This window comes from Artemia franciscana, chromosome 6 (genome assembly GCF_032884065.1).
Source record: "Artemia franciscana chromosome 6, ASM3288406v1, whole genome shotgun sequence".
Lineage (NCBI taxonomy): Eukaryota > Metazoa > Arthropoda > Branchiopoda > Anostraca > Artemiidae > Artemia > Artemia franciscana.
Window position 1 is genome coordinate 1,848,989 of NC_088868.1, and position 17,612 is coordinate 1,866,600.

Genomic DNA, 17,612 nt, shown 5'->3' on the forward strand with positions numbered 1-17,612 from the left:
TTACCACGAACTGTTTCATTTTTTCCTTATAATATGGAACTAGATATATATTTAACATTTACAGCTAAATTTCCTGCGGTATCGTAGTGGGATTGATCTGCCTCCCGGTTTGGTATTACAGGACCTGGTGTTAGACCTCAGAAAAACCCCGAAAATGATTTGGTGTTGAGATTCTACAAAGACGTTTGCGTAATAGTCCAAATAAGAAAAAGAAGAATAGAAATGTGTAATACTCATTTAGACCAAATAAAATAATATACCTCTTGTTAAAAAACCTCTTGTTATTTATAATGGCTTCAATTTTCACACGCAAAGACCCACCAAATATAGTTTAGCTTTTTTTCTTTTTACTGGTTTAAATTCCACATAGGAGATTCTTAAAACCAACAGGGAATTAAAAAGACTGACCAGTTTGTTTCTCTAACATAGCCAGGACTATGATTGACAAATAAAACTTCTGCTGGTTAAAATGGCTCACGAAAATAGATCACAGAGCCAAACCAATGAAATTCAAGTGTACTTTTCGCCAGGATATTATAAAAAAGGATTTTTTTTATGTGGCGCCACTGTCAGACAGACTATACATTTTAATCATTTAAATAAACGATAGAAGTTTATCGCATCCATTTAAGATTATCTTTTACTTTATGTTTACACTGACATACAACCTGTGTCCGAACATTGCAGGTTGTACTACCTCTAGTACTAATAAAATGTTGTGACTCCAAAACGTGTTCATCTGCTTCTTCTTTTAAGATTGTAACAGCCTACTCTGATTCTTTTTGGATCGCATAAAATATTGTGATTCGAAAACTTTTCCAAATACTTTCTCTTTTAAGATTTTATGCAGAACAACCAATCTGGTTTGGATTGGCATAATCCAAAGAGCCAATCCAGATTTCGGATAAAAGAGCCAATCCGGTTGGTTTAAACTGGCACAACAGGCACAAACTTCGACACAATAACAACAGATAAACACAACAATGTGTTAAAAAGGGCAGGGTAATTTGGCTTCTCTTTGTGAAATTTGTTCAAGGGATTTTTTTTTTTTTACTGGCTCAAAGAAACCAGAAGATTCAAGTAAAAAAAAACAAAGAGCAAATATAAATAAACTACACTTTTATCGTGAAATCTAAGGACAGTAGTAGGGTTGTAAATCTTTAGGCTGTAAATAAAAGGCAAAATGTAAACAATTTTATCAATTCGTTCACTCATGTTAAAAGATGTAAGGAGTAGTTTAAGGCATAAAATTTTATTATATTCATCTTTAAAAAACCCAAAACTTTCTTAACAGCTTTTTTTATAGTAGTGAGTAAATGTTAGAGCAACCATAAAAATAAGTTAAATTTAATCAGTGCACAATGACGCACGTCCAAATGATCTGAACAATAGTATATTTAACAATTATCACACTATGCAGCTATAAGATAAAGGCTAATAAATGCTTTACACATTAGTTACTGTGAATGTCCAAAAATTGGTCAATGTCGGCATTCACCAGTGAATGTCCGAAATATGTTTTTTTCTGCTTCCATTTATTTAGTGTCGCTAATCAACTTTTTCAATTAAACACAAGGTATGATGATGAGACGTTAGCTTTGGTTAGATTAGGTTAGGCTTAGTAACGTTGGGTAAGGTTAGGTTAGGCTTTAACCCCATTTCTGGTATTTATTATCAAATTTACCCTAATCTAACCTACTCTACCCAAACCTAAACTAATTTAATCAAACCTAACTTTAACTTTTACCATCATAACTTGCATAGGACTGAAAAAAGTGACTCACACAGCTAATTGATTTCAAGTAGAGAAAATAGAATTTCGGACATTCACTGGTGAATGTCGACACTAACCAGATTTTGGACATTCCCGGTAGCACATACACCAAAACTAAACATACTAGATCCAGTTGACACAGACTGGGTGTGGCCTTGTAAGCACTCAGCAGACACTTGAGCAGAGGATGGGGATAGGGCCCGACTGTGGCGGAAAAATTTAAGGATCTCATCGCCTTTCCAATTATTCTCTATAGTTTTTTCTTAAATCATCTACTGGTATATGATAAAATATTTTAACGAAATATAGTACTTTTTTTCCTAAAATAGGTATAAGAGTCAAACAAGAGGCATGGGTATATCCAGAAATTAGTTTTCTAGGTTGCGATTTGACTCAAAGATTTTCTGGCTGAAGGAGACTTGGAGCTTACCGGGTTTCTGTCGAATCTGAGTAAAAATACTCATATACCTATTTTAAATTACCAGATTAGCTTTCTCTGTCATTTATCTTACAAAAAAATAATAGTGAAATACGAAACCTTCTATGGTATCCGGAATATACTTTTAAACATAAGAAAGCTCTGTTTCCTTCAACTTATGATAGTCCCCTGAAAGCACCCCATTCCGGGCACGTGGTCTCTGTTTCAGAGGTTTATTAAGAAGGCTTATGGGGTCGTTGTCACGGCTTGTATTTCTTAGGGGGCTGATTTCTGAAAAAGGAAGTGACAACCTCCCTCTTCAATCCCTCCCAGAAAGTTCCCATTTCCTTTAAATTTTTCTATAAGACATCCTCCTACCCTAGAAGAGAACGACCTGCTTTCCGCTTAGTCATAGAAGGTTGGCGAAAAAGGACAATATTCGGCAATCTGTCATCCTTCATTCGTAGAACATGCTCTAGCAATCTCAACCTTCCTCTTATTATAGGCCTAGAAAGCGGGATTGAATCATATTTTTCTTACAGTCTACTGGTTAAAATAAGGTTAGTCAGCTTGGTACTCAAAGCAATCTATGGGCAATTTAACTGGAAAATATCTAGTAAATCTTCATCGCTTTTCGGAGCGCCAATGCTTCAGAGCCATATTTGACTGCTATCCTAATCTTGGTTTGCGGAATTTTCTTCCTATTCTTTAAAACCTTTTTCAACTGTGGAATAACACCCTGAGCTTTGTCTTTTCTACTTTTAATATTTTCACTGCTCACTCCGTCTTTACTAATTATACTACCAAGGCAAGTGAAGCTGCCCAGCTGATCAATATTTTCGTTACCAAGCATCATATATTCATCTTCACTAATTCCTAGCTTTTTCGACCTAGCGTTCTCAACATTAATTTTCAAACCTATTCTAGCATTCTGAACTTGCAAAACCTCTAAAAGTTCATTCATTTTGCTCAAACTTTTATCTAGGATGCTTAAATCCTCAGCATAATCGAAATCCAGGAGAGGTTTTCCTACCCATTTCATTCTTTAGTCTCTCATTGTCTTTCCTGCTTTTCTTGAGACAAGGTCCATCAAAATAGTCCATTTAAAAGCTGATAGAACACAACCCTTCTTATTTACTGATTTAATACAAAACCAGTTGCTAACCTCATTTCCTACCTTAACCGCAGCAGCGTTATTCCCGTGCATAGTGCAAGTTACTCTAATCTGTTTGTCCGGTATACCATACAAGGAAAAGACTTTTTCTAAAGCTGTTATATCAGCAGAATCAAATTTTTGCTCACAGTCTATAGAACTGAGACCAAAGATGTTTGAAAAATAAGGCACTCCTCGATTATTAACCTAAGAATGAAAATTTGGCCTATACATCCTCTAACTTTTCTAAACCCGCAATGTTCTTCTCTTAAAACTTTGTCTATGGCATCTCTCAGTCTAAAAAGTATCATATTACCAAGTAATTTACTACCTAAAGAGACCAGACTAACGTCTCAATAATTACAGCACTCACTCTTATCATCTTTCTTATACATTGGTTTAATTAAAGTTTTCCTAAAATAGTTTGGTATTTCTCTTTTTTAAGAATTATATTCATATTCTTAAGTCTCTTTTTCTACCCTCAGAGCCACCGTATTTAAGAAACTTATTTACCACACAATCAGCACCTGGAGCCTTAATATTTTTTAATTAATGTCACTAATTCTTTCTCACAAAACAAATCTTCCTTCACATACAAGGTATCACAAACTTTTTCATTTTCTTCTATGTCTTTTCCTGCAACTGTACCTCGATTTAACACACTTTCAAAATGTCTGCCCAATTCTTTCCTGACCACTAATTCCTATCTTAAATAGAGAGAAATCCAAATTTACTATTCCCTCTCAAATATTAACATGCCATTACAATGTTTTACTACTATGCCATCTAGTTTCAGTACCAAATAGTTTCTCACACTTTTTTATTGTCAACAAAATACCAGTAAAAAGGGTGGCATTCAAAACTGTCCTAGAGTTCTATCAAAGGTTTCTACCCTTCATTTTTAATGGAGTAGTGTTACTAATCTGGAAGCTGTAGGAAGCTATTCTCCGTTTTTGCCTCTGCTGCTTTTAGCGTCCTGGGCCATCTCGAAAGGCCTCTAAAGTGATATGTAATGATTATTCGATCTTTATGCCTGTCTTGTGAATGGACAAATGACATTCATCCTCAAATTCCAGCAAGTTTTCGTCTTGTTTTGCTAAAGCTGCTTCTAGTGTCAACACTTGAGAAGAAAGGCTTGTTATTCCTACGAAGCTCTGAGGGACCACCTAATTCCCAGCTCTTTTGGCCATAAATCACCTGTCATCTTCTAGTCCCGCTTGAAAATATACAGAGTTACAACAGCCAGCTATCTAGATTAATTGTGACAAAGGCAAACTCTAAAGTCCGAAGAATTGATAAAAATGATATCATTTTGCCCTTAAACGGTAAGGATTATCCTATTGACTTATTTGCTTCAGATCCTGTCTACGACAACGCAAAAACAGGTAACCGACAACAGGTATTTGTGTAGATATGACTTCAACTGTGATACAAAAAAAGAAGTATGCTACCAGAGTCAACGTACTAGCATGGGCTTAGTAATGAACAATGTGTCTCCCTTGTTTTTTTACACTCTCTCTCTGGAAAGGGTGACCGTAGAAACTTGTGAGTTCGCTCACTTGATTGGAAACAGAAATTTACAGTCCACTTTTTAGTGACTGCTCGTGACTGCAGAGTAGCCAGACCATTTTCTGTGCCATTTTTTTCCTTGGTGCCCCCATAACTCTCTTAGATACAAGGTCAAAAACTTTGGATGGCTGTTTAGTTCAAAATAATATAAAATTGTACTTAGTATGCATTCAGGGCTGACAAAACCCCCTGCGGATCATTGCTTGTAAATACACTGTAGAAGAAAAATCAGGTATTTTTGATTTTAATTGGGAACACTTAGAGATCGTTTCTTAAGAAAAGATTTTCCAGGGTATCCCAAAAAGTGTTCCTGAGACAGTTTGCACAGGGTTTTATCAATATGTATTATGCTCACCTGAGTTTCAAATTACCTTACGTGCAATGTTTTGGGAACGTTTTTAAGGATAGAGTTGAAACTTCCACGGAGTTTTGGAGAGTAGTAAGAGGACTTAAAATGTATTTTTTTTAGAGGAGATATGAAAGAGGAGAGGAGTCTATAAAAGGCTTGTCTCTGATTTGCTTAATTGCGTTTGGGATGTAAGCTCTATAACTTAGATACAATGTTAATTCCACCGTACTATTTTGTTTAAGGGAAGGAATGAGCAGTCAAATCCTTTGTGAAGGGTAGGACAGGGAGGGTATATAACCTGAAATTGATTCTAAGGATTAATAGTTCAATGTTATAACAGAAAAGCATAACAAGATATTCTTTGTTGAACTTACCGTGTTCTCCATCATAATCCCAGGTCAAACCATGATCATCACCACATGTACCTACAAAGAAGTTTAAACGGTTAAAATATAAGTCTTAAATTGATAAAATGGAACTCTAAATGGCTCGAATAGCCCTTGTTATGGTTCGAATACCCCTTGTTGGAATCCTTGTTAGGTATTTATTTTTTAAACGGGAGAGAGTCGTAATTAGGATTGAAGTTTGCAATTGTTGTATGAATGATTGGTCTTCAAAAATGCAAAAGCTAAGTTAAACAAAAAGTTGTGTGCTAAAACACCTGATCTGCTAAATGAAGTTTCTTTTTTAGAGAGGCGTGCACTTCTTACTAATTAGCCTACTTAGTTCAATTCCTGAACGGTCACTGAAACCTATAAGTAAAATATTCAAACAGTTTACATAGAACCCTTTATTACATAGTTCCCTGGTTAAGAGAGGGAAGACTCTATAGCAGAATCAATTGGTTACATGTCAGAAACTGAGAAATGGCTGGTTAGCAAAAACAAATGTAGTTTTGTTTCTGAGCCACATTTAAATTTGATTGCAAAATAATTTTATTTCTAAATCCATCCATTAACCTTCTAAATTATGTCTCTGAAACATTACTGTAGGATATAGCTTCATATATCTTTTTTTTAATATTAGATTAATGCACAGATCTGATATTTTCCAAAGACACAAAAAGGGTGAGGCAAATACTGAAATAAAAAAAAAATTGAAATTTTTTGACTTCCTCTCAAATTTATCTTCTGCAATAGAAAAAGGGAGAACAGAAACAAAAAAAATAATATCCTACATTACTTAAAAATAGGAAAATAAATTACAGTACCATATTAGGTAAATCATTTACAAAAAAGACTAAAATTTTGAACATATCTTGTGTCAAGAATATACCATTTGATCGTGAAAAGAAAACAAAGGTAGAACAAACAAATTTCAATCTAATTGTTATAATCAGATTTTCATTGATAATTCTTTAATCGAAGGGTTATTAAGGCTTCCGAGCTAAAAATCGACAGACATTTTGCCTTACTCAACATCTTGCCACTTTAGACAAGAGGGTATTTCCGAAGTTGATCGGCTATGAGCTTCTTTTGTCACTGAGGCTTAGAAAAGGTAATAATCAAAACTTAGCACATTGCCACTTTAGGTAAGAGGGGATTTTAGAAGCAGTTCGCTATGAGCTTTCACTGAGGCTTAGAAAAGGTTTTCTAACTTTTAGGTTTTCTAACTAAGGGTTTCCACTTTTCTTATTACTTAATGACTGATTTTGTTTTAGAAAATTTTATTTATCATTACATTAGGCAGCTATTGTCAACTGAGGGTGGTTTGAGCTCCCTTTTTGAGCTCAACTATGAGCTCCCTTCTCGCAGCGGTAAAGAAAATACAGCAACTATCAAAAAATGTACTTTGAATCGAAGAAAGGGGGGATGGGTGTCAGAAGCTTGTCAAATCTATGCTAATTAATCACTGCCATTTAGAGACGGTAATAACGAGATACTGGACTCAGAATTTAGAATGGGTGGTGGAAAATTTCTGAAACAAACACAACTTGAAAACAATAGGGAAATTTTTCCAAGACCGTGGATTTCACTTCAGTGAAAATTTTGGCACTATGTCCAATGGCTGTCTTGAGTAGAGCAACAAAAATAAACATATATATATATATATATATATATATATATATATATATATATATATATATATTATATATATATATATATATATATATACATATATATATATATATATATATATATATATATATATATATATATATATATATATATATATATATAAACTTATATTAAAATGTAAAAATTAGTACTAAAAATATTTTTAAAAAGCTTTTTTAAAACAGCCCTAACATCCTTACTTCAGCGATGTTCAACTAGGACTGATAAATAAAATCATGCGAGATGATAAATTCATTCAAACAAAACAGTACAAAATAATTAAACACAAGTTTTCAATCTAATCTTGTTTTTTTCGGCAGCTTTCCTTGCCTTCAAAGCCTTTCATCAGCAAATAAATGAGTTATCCATGGGATCACCCGTATCTGGGCTACTGGCAAATATTTATGTCAAAAACTTAGAAAATTGGGCATTAAATTCTTTTTTTTTAAAAAAAAACCTCTATTGGGGTTGTTGTATGGATGACATAATTTCAGTTTGGAATTATGGGGAAATTAAACTTCGAGGTTTTTTAAACCATCGTAATACTCGTTAATAAAAAATAGTTTTTTTTAAATAAAAAAAAAGTTTTTTTAACAGAAAGTAAGGAGCAACATTGTAAATGAAAGGGATTTTTCCTCCTTAACGCCCCGCTCTTTACGCTAAAGTTTGACTCTTTCTCTTAACTCTACTTTAAGAAAAAAAACTTTAGCGTAAAGAGTGGGGCGTTGAGGAGGAAAAGCTCCTTTCATATACGGAGTAATTTATGTTTTTTTTAATTCTAATGTCGCTCCTTACTTTCTGTTAAAAAAAACTTGTTTGTTTTTATTTACTTTCTGAACGTTTTTGAATTAATGCATGTTTTGATTTTGGCTCTCCGCACATAGTAATTAAAATGAAATCTAAATATTATTTTTTTGGCTAAATGGCTTTCTCAAAGTATTAATCGGAAGATTTTGAGAAACAAAGGAGCGGGAGAGGAGGCCTAATTGCCCTCCAATTCTTTAATTACTTAATAAGGCAATTAGAACTTTTAATTTTATACAAACATCTTCATGGTAAAAAAATATACGTAAATTACGAATTAACTTACGTAACTAACTTCTATATTCGTATGTCTTTATAACGTATATGAGGGGGTTCACCCTCTTTACATTAAAGCTTAAATTTTGTCCCATTTCCTTAAGAATGATCCCTGAATAACAAAGGCAGTAGAATAAATAGCTGAAATTACCTAAAATACTTTAGCGTAAAGAGCGAGGTATTACGAGGAGGTGAACCCCTCATATACGCAATAATTTCCGTTCATTTTAAGTTTTAATGCTGCTCTATACTTGCAGTTGAAAAAACTTTTCATATTTATTTTTTCATTGTTTTATTTTTAAGTAATGCTAGAAAATCCTGCGCCCCCTTCATTTAAATTCTCTTCCCCCATAACAAATTTCTCCATGGAAAGATCCTCCCAACTACCCCCTTCCCTCGACGTCTCCCCCCCCCCTCATCAAAAAAAAAATCCCCTGAAAACGACTCTGCACTTCCCAATAACCATTACTATATGTAAACACAGGTCAAGTTTTGTAACTTGCAGCCCCTCCCACGGTGAATGTGGGAGAGTTAGTCGTCCCCAAAGACGTAGTTAGTATGTTTTTCGACTATGATGAATAAAATGGCTACCTCAGAATTTTGATCCGTTGACTTTGGGGAAAACATGAGCTTGGGAGGGGGTCTAGGTGCCTTCCAATTTTTTGGTCACTTAAAAAGGGCACTAGAACTTTTAATTCCCGTTATAATGTACTTTCTTTCAACATTTTAGAACCAATGGGTCGATACGATCACCCCTGGGAGAAAAAAACAAATAAACACGCACCCGTGATCGGTCTTCTGGCAAAAAAATAGGAATATCCACATTTTTGTACATAGGAGCTTGAGACTTCTACAGTGGGGTTCTCTGATATGCTGAATGCGATCGTGTGATTTTGGTTAAGATTCCATGACCTTTAGGGGGTGTTTCTCCCTATTTTCTAAAACAAGACACATTTTCTCATACTCGTAACTTTTGATGGGTAAGACTAAACTTGCTGAAACTTATATACTTAAATCAGCTTTAAAATGCTATTCTTTTGATGCAATTATTGGTCCAAAATTCCCAAAACTCTTGAGCCGGGTCGCTCCTTACTACAATTCCTTACCTAGAACTGTTTGATGACAGAAATTTGCAGCGTACCCAAGAAATTGGAAATGAAAATAAACTAATATTTTTAGATGTGTTAATTATTCGTAATCCTGATTAACTGGATTTTACTATCTATAGAAAACCAATACAAAACATAAACAGAATCTTCATTCTAATCCAAATCACCTCCCATAAATTAAAAGAGCAGTTGTAACTTCTCTAATTAATCGTGCACTGAAAATTTGCTCCGATTTGTGCATAAATGAATTTTACCGGAGAAACTCTTTCTGGTATTGGACACCTTTTGCCAATAATAATTATCCGTAGACTAAAGAGACATTCCCGTAAAATCGAAGATATTTCCCAATGTGATGCTCCTGATTAGGCCTCAAATATTATCTATCTTCTGTACATCCCAAAAATCAAGGCAAATATTAAGATGAGTTTGCACAAGAAATAATGTGTATGTAGTTTTCATTAATAATTTTAATATCACGAATTTCTTAAACTCCGGTAAAGATAAAACCCCAGTTACTCACCAAAGAGGGGTTTATCAAATACCATGTGACTGTGGCAATTATTTGTTGGTAGAACCCCTCACAATATAGAATTAAGACGACACCAGCATAAAGAAGACATAGACAAAGCATTAATATCTAATAATTCTAAAATCTCCTTTGATTCTGTTTTAGCCTGCCATATATTTAATAATCCCTCCTAAGAATACATTTTGAAAATCTTCTCTCATTAGCAATGACTTGGGGATAAAACAGGTGGTTCAGGAATCGATCGAAATTAGTCTTAAAATAAACAATAATGATTCTTTAAATATGGACTTGGGGGAGTATTCACTATATTCTTTATGCTCAAATTTAATTGAAAATGATATAACAAAATATTTTATTAAACGAATTTATAATGGTAATGAACCAGTTACAAAAAGGCCTTTGAGGCAAGCTGCCAAAAAACAAGATTAGCTTTGAAAACTTGTATTTAGTTATTTTGTTCTGTTTTGTTTGAATTAATTTATCATCTCATATCAATTTATTTATCAGTCCTTGTTGAACTTGTTGAAGTAAGGATGCTAGGGCTGTTTTTAATTTCCAGAGTTCCCGCGGGAGGGGCTGCAAGTTACAAACTTTGAAAATTGTTTACATATAGTAATGGTTATTATGAAGTGTACAGACGTTTTCAGGGGGACATTTTTGCATTGGGGTTGGAGTGAGTCGGGGGAGGGGGTTACGTGGGAGGAACTTTCAATGGAGGAATTTATCATGAGGGAAGAGAATTTCCATGAAGGGGGCGCAGGATTTTCTAGCATTATTTAAAAAGAAACAATGAGAAAATAAGTACAAAATTTTAACCTGGAAGTAATGAGTAGCATTAAAACTTGAAACGAACATAAAATATTACGTATAGAAGAAGGTTTTCTCCTCCACAATACCTTGCTCTTTATGCTAAAGTATTTTTTAGTAAGTTCAACTATTTATTCTACGGCCTTTGTGATTCAGGGGTCATTCTTAAGGATTTGGGATAAAATTCAAGCTTTAGTTAGTTTAAGTTTGTTACGTAAGAAATTTCGTAAGGTACGTATGTTTATTACTAACTTTCTAACTTACTTTCCTAACTTACTTTCCTATTACTAACTTTCCTACAAAAAATTAAAAAATCTAGTTGCATTTTTAAGTAACCGAAAATTTGAGGGCAACTAGCCCTCCTCCCTCACCCTTTTTCTTATCTAAATCATCCGATCTAAACTATGAGAAAGCCATTTAGCAAGAAAAAATATATATAAATTTCGTTTTAATTATTCATGAGCGCTGAGCCAAAATCAAAACATGCATTAATTCAAAAACATTCAGAAATAAAATAAAAAAAAACAAGTCCTTTTTAACTGCAAGTAAGGACCGACATTAAAACTTAAAACGAACAGGAATTATTCCGTATATAAGAGGGGTTGTGCCCTCCGCAACGCCTCACTCTTTACGCCAAAGTTTTTTGTTGTTTTAAAACATAGAGTTGTGAGAAAAAGTCAAACTTTAGTGTAAAGAGGGAGGCACAACCCCTCTCATATACGGAATAATCTCTGTTCGTTTTAAATTTTTATGTCGCTCCTTACTTTCAGTTAAAAATAATTTGTTTGTTTTTGTTTAATGTCATAAATAGTACGTCGCCACATTTTATTTGTAGAACAGCAAGATGTCTGGAAATCATGTATATTAAAATAAAATCATAGTATTAAGTTAATATAATCTTTCGTTTAAGTTTTTCTTGATGATCACTGTATCAAATTTATAATATTTGATATTTTTGTGTACATTGCCGTATTATGACTTTGAAATATACTATACTGACCAGCTTGAGTTGGTCAATCGTATTTAACAAGAAAACCCAAAAATAAGCAGAACAATGACTAGACAATATAAAGGCTGTTCACTTGCCTGAGAATAAATCCGCTAAAACAAGAGTTACTAGGACTGAATATTTCTTCATATCTTGAGCCACTACCAGTTACTAGAAAAAGAAGTTGTTTCTTTCTAAGGTTCATTGTTGATTTTATAATTACTATTTTATATAAAACACAAGCATAATCCATGGTTTAAACTCATGTAGAATTCTAATTAAAACATTATTTCGACATTATAACTAGCAGCGCTTCTGCAAGGGTGGAAATCCCTTTATTAACGATAAAAAGAAAAACGGCGTAGTACGTTGAACGAATGCATAAAGTGCCAGGGATTAGGAGAATAAATCTAATTGTTGTAATCAAGTAGAAACTTAAACAATAAGCTCTCTTTAGCGAGAAAGAGGGATAATACTCCCTCATTGAATTCTGGCTCCTTGAAAAATATTTCTAAAATAATTTTCCGAGAATAATTTTCATCCCTGAAGAATAATGCACCACTGGAGTTATGATTTAGAGGTTCAAGGTCGGATTAAGTCATCATATTCAAGATTCTAAGTGTAAATTCTTTCAAGAAACTGGTTGTACAGGGATTTTCCCATTGATTCCAGTAGGGTGTGACGCCCTCTGAAAACAAAAGAAGTAAACATTGCATTCAAATTTAAAGCAAGAAGGGTTTTTTATTTAAACTTAGTGAAAACGAAGTTCCCTACGAAATTTGAAACGCACACACATCCCCCCTACCACATCGAGAAATTTCTTGGTGACGCTCAAGATATCTTGATGTTATATCTAAAGGCATAGTTGTCGGGTCTTTCAACTTTGATGAGAAAAATGGTGAGTCTTTTTGGTTACTTAAAAATGGCCCTAAAACTTTTATGCTCCATACATTTTAGAAATAGGAAGGGTGATACCACTCCCTAGCATCAATATTAAAGGTGTAAACGACTAATATCCGGGAATTAAGAGATATTAAAGATCAATTTCTGCATCGAATGCATCAGCATGAAGCAGCTGAAGAGCTCGAGAGTTGCAACTGAAGAGCAACTGAAGAAACTCGAGTTCTTAACATTCAGTTTTTCAGTTTTTAATATTCAGTTTTTCAACAAATACAAATCCATTGGCTATCTCAGAACCTTCACTCACTGAATTTTTAGTTAATTTTTTTGAATTTAATTTTTAGTTGAAAATTTTAGTTGAAATTTGAATTTAGATAAAATTGTCAATTTGTGCCCTAAATGGTAGAAATTTCTACCTCCATATGGTATTCTAATAATCGAAAACAAGATTAGAGCGAACAATCTTATTTCTATTGAACCTTCTTCAGACATTCTAAAACCAACGGTTACGATTTAAAAAAAAAGGTGATCCGTCACGATCCTCTTCGAACAAAGTACACAAGAGCTTAGATTTCTTAAAAGGAGTTCTCTTACATTCTGAATTTGATGACGTAAATTTCATCATAATTTATCACCCTTTAGGGATTGATTTTACCCTCTTTCGACCGTTGAGACATTTTTATAGGCTGACAACTTTTGATGTGTAGCGTTAAGCTTACGGAGTTTATTTGTAATCAAACAGTTCGTGGTAAAAAAACTGTAAGTAAGAAGCGACGTGGCTCAATAGTAACCGAAATTAAAAACAAACGGAATTTAGATATGAATAGATATGAAACAGTTCGTGGTAACAAACTATAAGTAAGATGCAACCCGGCTCAATAGCAACCAATAATCTTAAACAACGGAATCTCATTAGCAATAGATACATCAAAAGAATTTGAATTTTATACTGATTTCAAATATATAAGTTTCATAAGGTTAGTCTTACTATTAAAAGTTAGGAGCCTGTGAAAATTTTGCTTGTTTTTAAAAAAAGGGGGAAACACACTCTAAAAGGCATAGAATCTTACTGAAAATCAAATCAGCAGATTCAGAGTATCAAAGAACCCTGACATAGAGGTTTCGAGCTCCTATTTCCAAAAATAGGGAATGTATTTTTTGCCAGGGGTGATCGTATCGACCCAGTGGTCCTACAGTATAGCGAGAGGGCTCATTCGAGCGTAAATTAAAAGTTCTAGTGCACTTTTTAAGCGACCAAAAAATTAGAGGGCAATTAAGCCCCCTTCTACCCTCATTTTTTCCCAAAGTCACCAAATCAAAATTTTGACTAACTCTTTTTCAGGATAGTCAAAAAAATCTAATAACTATGCCTTTGAGGATAACTTAATCCCTCACTATCCCCGGGGAGAGAGCTGTAATTTATTAAATTTTATTATTGTTTACATATAGTATTGGTTATTAGGAAGCATACAGATGTTTTCAGGGTTTTTTCTGGTGGGGGTCTTTTATTCATGGGAGGATCTTTCCATGGAGGAATTTTTCATGGGGGAAGACAATTATCCATGATGGGGTTGCCGGAATTAATATAATTTAAAAAAGAACCACAAATTAAATAAAAAATCAGGTTTTTCAATTTTCAACTAAAAGTAAGGAGTAACATTATACCTTAAAACGAACAGAAATTATTACGTATACGAGGGGGTTTGTCCCCTCTTCAATACCTCTCTCTTTACGTTAAAGTTCTTATAGTACTTTCAAAAGAACTATTTATTCTGTTAAACGGCCTTGGTGATTCAGGAGTCTTTTTTAAAGAATTTGAATAAAATTCCAATTTTAGCGTAAAGAGTGGGGTATGAGAGTGAACCCCCTCATACACGTAATAGTTTATGTTCATTTTAAGTTTTAATGTTGCTCCTTACTTTCATTTGAAAAATCTTGCTTTTTATCTAATATTAAAAGGAATCGGCTTGATATCCTGATTCCAAATGTATACTATTCATTATGTTTAGCGTCACTCAAAGCTGCGATCTGAAGAAAAAGGCGGGGGACACCTCGTAAAATACACGGAATCTAATGAAATTCACACCATCTGATTTAGTATATCCAAGAACTGTTTTGTAGAAGTTTCAAGTTCCCATCTGGAACGTGGAATTCTTTTATTTTTGTCAGAAGAAAGTTCATGGATATGCGTATTTATTTGTTTGGTTGTTTGTTTTTGTATGTTTTCCCCAGGGGTGATAGCATCGAGTCAGTAGTCCTAGAACTTTGGGAAGGGGCTTATTCAAATTGAAATTCTCATGGAATTTAAGTTTTATATGTTTGCTGACTTGATATGTGATACAAAACGGTTAGCGTCAGTTGGTGGTGTTAGGTCATATTTTAATAAATAAAAATAGAGGCTATTCACCGTTCCAGAAACAACGAATACGGTTATTGGATTAAGATAATTATGTCAGGAATTCAAACAAATGGAACGAAAGCACTCACGACAGAAACTAATGTTACTGGGAAAATGAAACATATCCGAAATTGATGAATGAGTGTACTAACTACATTAATTTAAAACTATTTCAAAATGTAGATACTTTGAAAATCTCGAAAAAGGATGATTCCATGTACAAATTTTGAATATTTATTCGGAGGTGATAGGGGGAAGAAAGGATAGAAATCTTTCTCTTATAGCGTTAACGGTAATAAGGAAAACACTATTTTTTAAATTCAAAGCAATGCCACTTAAAACTAAAATCTACCGTAAAGATTATAGAGCTACGGGGTAGCATTCCCCTAAAAATTTAGCATTATCCTATATTATTCTCAAAAGTATTTTCAAACGATTAAATTATTTAAGGTAGAAATGAGTCAAGCACCATTGGTTGAACATTACAGAAAGTTAAACATGAGGTTACATAACTCGCCTATAAATTGGACACCATTAACGTCATTTAGCCTTTTTCTCTTTTGGACTTCATATCGTTGAAGTGATGCTAGTAATAAAGAAATAATAGTATTAATATTAATATAAGCAACAGTCAACAAGATAACTTCTTAGCTTCTTATTTTATTTCTTAAATTTTTTTTTTTTTATATTTACTAATGGTTTATTCACTAAAACCACGTGCTTCGGGCCACCTTCCTGAAACGTTTCAAATGAGCTCTAATCTATTTATGCAAAGAGAATAACTTACTAAGTTAAACTGAAAAAGACCTTCCAATTTTCTTAGAATTCCACGTAAAAAACTGATTTTACTTTTGTTTATAAATAGGTATGTTATTTGGCAAATTATTAAATATTCTTTTGAGAGAATGAAGGAATTCCTTTTCAGAATACTAATTTGAGGTTTAAACTAAAAAAAAAAGCGGCTTATGATGACATAACAAAATGAAATCCATGACAAATTCTTTATGTGACAAGAATTTGGAAAACACTTAAACAGGGATAGTAAAAGTTGGCTCTTCTAATTAATGTATTATTTAAAATATAATTCATTTAGTAGATTGGACATCCATTGATTTTGAAACCAATTTATAATGCAGAGGGACTATTTTTTGCGTTTTCTTTTTGTTTTTTTAGCCAAGCTTGGTGAGTTAGAAAAACACTCATTCAGCATTAAAAGTCTGAAACATACAACTCAATAGAATGACTAAGAGACGGTACGGAATAGTCACCGTAAGATGGGAATCCTGTGGGAGATACTGCCCTTTAGTATGTTAACTTATAAATCTTTTTCCACAAAATAAGTTTTTCAAAGAAAAGTAAAGAGCTTTTTAGAACAAACATGATCTGAAATAAAGTCAAATAATCTTCCAAGCGTAAAACAACCACAAACCATCAATAATAAATAAATGAGACCCATAAGGACCAAAGATTATTATAAATAACTGAGTCAAACTCAAAACGAGGAGAAATTAGCATGAGTAGGGGTTACACTTCCCGTGCCTTAAGACCAGAACTTGATTTGCACTTTACTGAAAACAAAATGCTTATTACACGTTTTCACTTTTTTTAACTTTAATAAGGTTTTGCTTCCTTATCAACGCCCGCTCTTTACGCTAAAGTTTTTTACTGTTTTAAAAAGAACAGAGACAGAGTCAAACTTTAGCGTAAAGAGCGGGGCGTTGATGAGGAAGCAGCCTCTTTCATATACGAAGTAATTTCTTTTCGTTTTAAGTTTTAATGTCGCTCCTTACTTTCAGTTAAAAAAACTTTTTTTTTTATTTAATAAATCAAAAACTATTAAGATTTTAATGAGTAAACAACGGTATATGTATATTAAACTATCAGTCCGCATTCATTTGTTTTACTTCAGTAAAACAAGTTCAAATTATGTTCTGGTCTTCAAAAGCATGGGGGTGTAACCCCCACCCCTGTTAATTTCTGTTAATTTTTGGTCGTTTTGAGTTTGGTTCAGTTATTTATTGAAATTTTTGGTCGTTAATTTTTGGGTTTCATTTATTTTTCGGAGGGTAGTTTATGGTAGTTTTATGCTTGGAAGACTATTTGACTTTATTTCTTCTCATTTTTGGTTTAATGGAGCTCTTTACTTTTCTTCTAAAAATTATATCATGAAACAAGTTTTTGAAATTAATTTATGTTCATTTTTTTACATAGCCTTTTTTATGGAAAAAGAAAATATATAATATATACTGCTAGCAGTAGTAGCATTAATAGTATAAACATAGTGGCTTCTGGCCACTAAATTGCAACTTAATAACATTAACCCTTCCTAAAGCATTGTTAATTCATCCTCATGCCAACCTTTATGGGCAAAGTGTGTTTTGATTTAGTTCCATAAAAATTCAGTATTTTCCAGATTTTTCGCCTTGATACCCTTAACCTTAGTAGCAGTAATGATAGTACCAATAGCAATAGTAGTTGCAT

The 17,612-nt window shown here is 33.3% G+C and overlaps 1 protein-coding gene across 2 annotated transcripts in view; it reads right to left on the bottom strand.

The window, feature by feature from the left end:
• LOC136027899 (carbonic anhydrase 2-like) overlaps positions 1-15,975 on the bottom strand; it is a 48,619-nt gene extending 32,644 nt beyond the window's left edge. The window contains exons 1-3 of one of the 2 annotated variants that reach the window (XM_065705330.1): positions 15,919-15,975; positions 11,932-12,004; positions 5,638-5,688 (exon numbers count right to left, since the gene is read on the bottom strand). In XM_065705330.1, coding sequence (XP_065561402.1) covers positions 5,638-5,688; positions 11,932-11,983 — 103 coding nt within the window. In that variant the 5' untranslated portion in view covers positions 11,984-12,004; positions 15,919-15,975. Of the gene's footprint in view, positions 1-5,637; positions 5,689-11,931; positions 12,039-15,918 lie in introns of those variants that run through there. The other variant, XM_065705329.1, reaches the window with a different exon arrangement.
• Positions 15,976-17,612: the final 1,637 nt, after the last annotated feature.